Here is a 7970-nt window from a genome sequence, read left to right as displayed (position 1 = left end):
ATAGACTTGATTACTTGCTTCACAATGCGCTCTTCTTTGGTAGACAAAACCTAGGGAGTGCGAGGAAGCTGCACTCCCCCTTTAGCACTCAACTGCGGCCAAAGCGCCTCCATCTTACCTACCTCCTTTAAATCCATTCGTGATCCTATAGTGTCTCTCTTTCCTGTGATGTGGTCCCATAGCAAGCTGCCCACATTCTTGAAAATATGCATGGGATCCAACGAGTGGTTGACCTGTAAGTGGGTCCAATATGGCAACTCGTAGAAAACTGAGAACCGTCGCATTCCATTTGGATGTGATTCCGGATTTATCATTTTCAGCTCATACCAGCTTGCAGCGTTCATACGTGCTGGAGGTTGTTCAAGAAAACCTTCCCTGAGTTCATGATCCTCCGGCAAGAAAGTGGCGTGTCCTTGATATACCATCTTCTTCATGGTTTGTGACCTTCGGGAGTCTAATTGTGGCCCACACAATGGACATGCATGATAACCTGAGGTAACCAGACCTGTAAGGCGAGCCACGACCTAGTGAATACTTGATTGAATGAAATAAAATATAGATATTACCAGCGAGAACAAAGGTCTGCTCACCTGAGCACTCTCCCAATCCCGGAAAGTCATGCATCATCCACATGAGAATGGCTCGAATGTTGGCTGACCGCCGACCATCGTGCTTGCTCATATCTTGCATAGTGACCCCCTCCTCCCACAAAATCTTAAGCTCATCGACTAATGGACGAAGATACACGTCCATATTTTTTACTTTGTAGCGGCCCGGGACGAGCAAGCTAAGGATGAGATGTCCTTTCTTCGTAGAAAGCCATGGAGGGATATTGTAGTTGACAAGCACTATAGGCCACACACTATAAGAAGTCGGAGCGCAGACCGAATGGGTTCACACCATCCATGGCGAGACCGAGCCGAAGATTCCTTGGCTCTCGCGCAAAGCGTGGGAAGGTAGAGTCAATGTGGCTCTATGCGCGCGAATCCACTGATATTCGTTGAACTCCATCCGTGGACCTATTCTGCACATGCCACGTTGTCAAGCTTGCCATGGCAGACGTACAAAACATGTGGTTTATGCGGGGGATGAGCGGAAAGTGTCTGAGAACTTTTTGAGGGATGGTTTGCCCTTGCAAGTCCTGTTGATACCTGTGAGCACCACACTTTGGACATGTCTCCATAGTCTCGTATTCATCTCGAAACAATATGCAGTCGTTGACACATGCATGGATGTTATTGTAGTCCATGCCAAGCTTCCGTAAAACATGTCGTGCATCATCACGAGACTCAGGCATGGTATTTGCAGGTGGTAATATATGATATTTCAATAACCTGAAAAAAATCATAAAACACCTTGAAAAAACACAAATATTTGTAATAATACTATTTTTAAAAAAATCAATGGAGCCTATGTGCAAGGTACCTGAATAACTCAGTCACACTCGTATCGCTCCAACCGTATTTTGCTTGCACACTTAAGAGTGCAAGCAATGTCTTCAACCGAGATACTCGGCACCCATCATATAATGGTATGGATGCTTCCTCTCTAAGCGGGTCAGATGTCTCAACATCCATGGGAATCAATGCATCGATCATTACCTCCATCTCAGGCTCCAAGATTGTAGGTAGGTCGGGAAGGTTGTCTGTCTCCTCTGGCATTGATGGTATAGATGGGCCTTGCGAGTGGTCGATTGGCTCCTGCAATCCATCCATCGCACGTCCACGAACTCTTCTAATTGGCCGCAAAGGGTGCACTCCCCCTTGGGTCGAGACATCACCCCCCTAGATAGAAAATTTGCCAACAAGACCCAATCTTATTGTGTATGGTTTTCAATTAGCTTGAGAGTACAATGCATGATTAATATTAACTTCAAATTACCATTTGCTGAAAATCCGCAATCGCCTGATCAATGATCTCAGATTGAAACTCGCTAAATCGTCGTACATGTTCTATAGACAATCGACATTTTCGTCTAATTGCCAACTTGCATTGAGAGCAAGGACATCGGACACGCTGATTAAGATACATCTCGCGGTCTTGAACAATAAGACCTTCTTCATTTTCCATCTTATCTGCATTATAGCAAAGGAGGCTTAAATGGATAGCTTTATGGAGATGTACATCAAGTTGCAAGTTGACCATAAATCTTGCATTGTATATAGTAGTTGAGAGATTTTCTGATGTTATATCTTGGCCTTGTATCATGCTCAAGGATTTGTTTGTCCCGGTAGATAATTATTTGTTATATCTCGGCTTTGAGTATAAGTAATCCATTTTGAGCATCATTGAGGATCTCTTAGTCTAATAATAAATCAGTCTCAACAAAAAGCATCTTAGAAATGTGTTTTTTTGTCCTAGGATCACGTATTAAAATTAATGCGCGCCATCTATGAAATTTAATAACTATAGTAATAAAATTTATTTCAATCAATTCTACTCATAGTCATAAGACCCGAGAGAAAATATCCTATACTCAATTTAAGGGTTTCTTCTTCTATAACAATACTTTTGGGTTCATTTTGATGAAGTACCGTAATGACCATTAGCTAGGGTATCATTTTCTTTTAGTCCTTCCGTTGACTAGTTGGCATGATTTCTAATTTGTTATGCCTATAAAGTTAATACAAAAACAATGAATTATGCATATCACAATTAGATCCCCTACTTGGACATTATGAAGGAATTGACCATTTTTAAGCCATCTTAAAGAGTCACCAATGTACGTGGCCCATGGCATTGCATACCTTTATCGATAAGTCTATTATCTTAAATTTCCTTCCCCTCCCTCTCCCTCTCTTTCTCTCCCTCTCTCTCCCTCTCCCTCTCTTTCTCTCTTTCTCTCTCATTTCCTCTCCTAAACAAGCAAAAAAGAAAGTGATTCAAGCAACAAATAACCAAACCCGTCGTGAGAGAGAAAATGCACTCTCTCTCTCTCTCACCCTCTCCCTCTCCCTCTCGTTCTCTTTCTCTCCCTCTCTCATTTCCTTCCCCTCCCTCTCCCTCTCTATCTCTCTTTCTCTCTCATTTCCTAAACAAGCAAAAAATAAAGTGATTTAAACATCCTTCAAGCAAAAGGGAGAGGGAGAGAGACAATGCACTCTCCCTCTCTTTTTCTTTCTCTCCCTCTCTCATTTCCTTCCCCTCCCTCTCCCTCTCCCTCTCTTTCTCTCTCATTTCCTCTCCTAAACAAGCAAAAAATAAAGTGATTTAAACATTAAACAAGCAAAAGGGAGAGGGAGAGAGAGAATGCACTCTCCCTCCTTCTCCCTCTCTTTCTCTTTCTCTCCCTCTCTCATTTCCTCCCCCTCCCTCTCCCTCTCCCTCTCTTTCTCTTTCTCTTTCTCTCCCTCTCCCTCTCCCTCTCCCTCTCCCTCTTCCTCTCTTTCTCTTTCTCTCTTACTCTCTCATTTCCTCTGCTAAACAAGCAAAAAAGAAAGTGATTTAAACATTAAACAAGCAAAAGGGAGAGGGAGAGAGAGAATGCACTCTCCCTCTCTTTCTCTCCCTCTCCCTCTCCCTCTCCCTCTCCCTCTCCCTCTCTTTCTCTTCCTCTTCCTCTTTCTCTCCCTCTCTCATTTCCTTCCCCTCCCTCTCCCTCTCCCTCTCTTTCTCTCCCTCTCTATCTCTCTTTCTCTCTCATTTTCTAAACAAGCAAAAAATAAAGTGATTTAAACATTAAACAAACAAAAGGGAGAGGGAGAGAGACAATGCACTCTCCCTCTCTTTTTCTTTCTCTCCCTCTCTCATTTCCTTCCCCTCCCTTTCCCTCTCCCTCTCTTTCTCTCCCTCTCTTTCTCTCTCATTTCCTCTCCTAAACAAGCAAAAAAGAAAGTGATTTAAACATTAAACAAGCAAAAGGGAGAGGGAGAGAGAGAATGCACTCTCCCTCCCTCTCCCTCTGTTTCTCTTTCTCTCCCTCTCTCATTTCCTCCCCCTCCCTCTCCCTCTCCCTCTCCCTCTCCCTCTCTTTCTCTCTTACTCTCTCATTTCCTCTCCTAAACAAGCAAAAAAGAAAGTGATTTAAACATTAAACAAGCAAAAGGGAGAGGGAGAGAGAGAATGCACTTTCCTTCTCTTTCTCTTTCTCTCCCTCTCCCTCTCCCTCTCCCTCTCTTTCTCTCCCTCTCTCTCTCTCTCCCTCGCTTTCTCTTTCATTTCCTCTCCTAAACAAGCAAAAGAGAGTGATTTAAACCTTGAACAAGCAAAAGAAAGAGAGAGGGAGACTCACCAATGAGATATGGCGAGCGTGGGGCGGCTTCTCTTTGCGATGAAGGCTCCTCCTCTCCTTCGCGAACAACGGCGGCGGCGGCGGCGGCAAGTCTTCTTCCTCTTCTTCTCTCACGACGGTCGTTCTCTCCCTTGCTCTCGCTCTCAAAACTCGAAGCAAAAGAAATGAAAACCGCGGTCGGGTTTTGGCCGCGTTTTTTCCCTGCCGCCCGTCGCTAAATAGCGACGCCGCTATCTGCCGTCGCTAATGGCCCAAATCCTTGTAGTGATTCTTTTAGGAATTTTTTGGACAATCCTCTTGTTGTTTTTAGAGTAGCATGCATCATACCCTATCTCAGTTATCTTTGGACAAGAATGTATAAGTCTCTTTCAACCATGATTCTACACCTGAAGGACACCAAGGAATATAATAAGCTCAAGTCTCCAATTACATGAGGCATAAAAGATGTGAACTCAAGGACAATAACATAAACCCCTAGCACAACCCTTGTGTCGGAACTTTTGAGCATAACTATTAACAACCCAAGTTTGTAGAAGACACAAGCTTAAAGTAGCTTAATACATGAACTTGGTTGCATGACTCAAAACATTTCAAACATCAAAGCTTCTCAATGCATTTTACATAAACCCAAGAAGAGATCTTGGAAGAGGAATAAACCATGAAGCTCAAATGTACAAGATTTATGTTTTTTTTTTTGGCAATATACTCATAATCTCATTTATATAATCATTGATACACTCGTAGTAGTGCAAAAGCCCCAACTATGGCATATCAAGTACTAAGAATCAAAACCCAAAAGTACAAGCTTTATGTATTTTTTTTTGGCAATATACTCATAATCTCATTTATATAATCATTGATACACTCGTAGTAGTGCAAAAGCCCCAACTATGGCATATCAAGTACTAAGAATCAAAACCCATTGACTTTCATGCAATAAAGAGATCCCTGTGTGTGGGAAACATCAAGATGGAGTTATGAAAACCATAAATGGTGGCCAAAAGAATGTTAAAATCCAAACACCTTTGGACTATGGATGCAGTGATCGCCCTTTAGATTTCTATTGAGAAGGACATAGCTTGAGTCTCCTCCAGCTCTTCACAATGATGTTTTCTTCTTTCCCATGCTGACTGCAGCTTCCTTTTCTGATTGTCCTGCAGCTTATGCCTCTACCTTGGCATATATGATTTATGTAGCTTCGATTTTGGGGAATTCAGGCTGTATGGGAAAATGGTATGGGGGAATGCAGCAGCCACGGAATGTGAGAGTTGAGGAATACAATGAGAAAAAGAGAGGAGGCCACCTGTCATTGCTTCTCACAGTCTTGTTGCCTGCTTTGCTCCCTGCTGGTAGCAGCTCCGTTGAGCCAGAGGAGCAAGTTTGGCTTGGAGGTGGGGCTAGAGGTGGCAAAGAGGACATGCCATGAATTTTAAAAACAAATATATTTTTGTCGCGTGGCAGGTGCAGGGGTGCGTTCGTGGCAGGTGGGACCAGGGGTGGCTGGCATCGGGGACTGAGTGGTCGCCCGCAAGGAGCTCCGACGTTAAAGCTCATGGCAGGAAACGGCCCATGTCAACGATATTGCGTGGGCAAGATGTTGCGTGGGGAAGAAGCAAAGCTGCTTGGATAAAGGATACGGAGGGAGTGTGTGAGAGGGAGGACTCAGGAGCAGTTTTTGGGTGTATATATATAAATATATATTGAGGGAGATCAGAGAGAGAGAGAGAGAGCTGTGCGGGGGGATATGGCGAGGAAGAAGCGTAATCAGGGATTGAATCAAGAAAAGCAAGAACAATCAGCTGTAGCGTCGTCGTTGTCGCTTGAATTAGTATCATCACCAGCCGCACCACCACCGTCGTCGTCGTGCCCATCGATGTTCGCGCAAGGCTTCCGGGAGCGGCACGATCTGGAGCAGTACTTTTGGAGCGAGGGGACGGTGCTGCGGCTGATGAAGGCACTGGACGTGCCGACGTGGGAGGGGCACGTGTGCTGTCTAGCGACGCCATCCCTGGCGCACGCCTTCTATCATCAACATGTGGATGATGATCAGAGCTGCGAGGGATCATCTTCTGCGATTATATCAAGTCGCCGCAGGGAGGAGGCACTGCTGGACATAGACACGCGCTTCTCGTACCTTCCGGGGTTCCGGTACTTCGACCTGAGGAGCCCGTCGATGGCGTGCGAGGGGGACGATTTCCGGGTGGTGGTGTTTGACCCGCCCTTCTTCTACGTACCCATGGAAGCTCTCTTCAGGGCCGTGGCCAGCGTGGTGAAGGGGGACTTCCAAGGGGCGAAGCTCCTGCTGGGCTTCCTCCGGCGCGAGGAGGCCTCCCTCCTGGCCTGCTTCGCTCCCTTCCGCCTCCGCCGCACCAAGTTCCTCCTGGAGTACGCCTCCGTCAAGCCCAACAAATGGCGCAACTACGCCCTCTACTCCAACGTTGACCTCCCCGGCATTAAGCGCATTTAATCAATCAGCCCACATGCCACAGTACTAGTACAGCGCCCCACAATTAAATCAACTCTCTCATCCGTCCATCCTTTCACAAATCTCTCTCTCTCTCTCTCTCTCTCAAACAAGAAACTCTCTACTTCGGCGCTCATCCTTCTAAGCTCTCACACAATGCCATGCTTGGATCTATGCGCGCCCCTCACGCAATCCATGGCACCAAGCTGTTTCAATCCTCTCTCACAAGCCATACTTTCATTCCTGCATCCTCTGATCACTCAACAGATGGTGGCCATCTTTCAGAACAAGAATCTACCGTTTGCTATTCAACCCTATGGGATGTCACAGACCAGCCTAATTCGTAGACTTCGATTCGCTCATTTCCTACTTTCACAACCATCTATGTGTATAAAGCATGCCATTCAACCCATGGCACTTCATTGCCCATCTTTCAACACAACGACTTACCACTTGCGATACCAACCAATGAAAGATCATCAGCCAATCTATGTAGATTTCAATTAAGTCATATCTTACCTTCACAACCATCTATCTATGCAAATCATGCATGTCGGTTCACTTTTATCAATGGAAGTTTAATTTACTCGCTAACAATAATATGGCAGACTACTTGTGGAAACATGGGGAATTTCCTCCATAAATTGGAAATCCAAGAAAAACCTGTCTATGGAAAACCATGGTAATAAGTACATATGCCATAGAGTTTTCCACTCTAGCTGACAAAATGATCGATACTTTTTCTACTTCTCAAGGGGAAACTTGTGGATGATAGGAACTTGAATTGTAGATACCTATCTTGTAATACTATTAGACAAAAAGATGTGGGTGTCTCATTGAGGGATTACCTCTTGTTTAGTATCCTTAGGCTAATGGTGCAACCCTCCAAATGTGTAATTGTTGATGAAATACACTCACAAGTACATTCTCATGAACCTTGTTGTGCCTAAATCATTTTCATAGTTCTCACTATCAATGATCACTCTCTTTTACCTTCAAAAATTGCACAAGTATACAATAATACAAAGAACCAAGCATTTAATAAAACTGCAAGTATGAATAAACATAATGAAATAAGATTTACATGTGAAGCCAATACCATTAATGGGACCCTTTGACATTGTTATAAGTGAGTGTGAAATAGAGGACCCCAATAGGGGTACATGCATATGGTATCTAAGTATGGGATGTCTATTTGGTCATACTTGGCACAAGCTACTCAAAGGATTGATGGTACATTGACTATGTGATAGGGTTGCAAATGTCAAACTTGAC

The 7970-nt window shown here is 44.3% G+C and overlaps 1 protein-coding gene across 1 annotated transcript; it reads left to right on the top strand.

Annotated features, from left to right (window-relative positions):
• The first annotated feature begins 5891 nt into the window (after nt 1-5891).
• Nucleotides 5892-7447, top strand: LOC148033342 (uncharacterized). Its single transcript, XM_087682264.1, has one exon. The coding sequence runs from the start codon at nt 5976-5978 to the stop codon at nt 6696-6698; it is 723 nt and encodes a 240-aa protein (XP_087538390.1). The 5' UTR covers nt 5892-5975; the 3' UTR covers nt 6699-7447.
• The last annotated feature ends 523 nt before the right edge of the window (nt 7448-7970 follow it).

This window comes from Lygodium microphyllum, chromosome 7 (genome assembly GCF_053477565.2).
Source record: "Lygodium microphyllum isolate KBCC chromosome 7, Lygodium_microphyllum_v1.1.10, whole genome shotgun sequence".
Lineage (NCBI taxonomy): Eukaryota > Viridiplantae > Streptophyta > Polypodiopsida > Schizaeales > Lygodiaceae > Lygodium > Lygodium microphyllum.
The sequence above is the reverse complement of the archived record's forward strand: the minus strand, read 5'-3'. Positions and strand labels throughout refer to the sequence as shown.

Coding starts and splice junctions, on each gene's coding strand:
- LOC148033342 (XM_087682264.1), top strand. CDS start 5,976: ATGGCGAGGAAGAAGCGTAATCAGGGATTGAATCAAGAAAAGCAAGAA.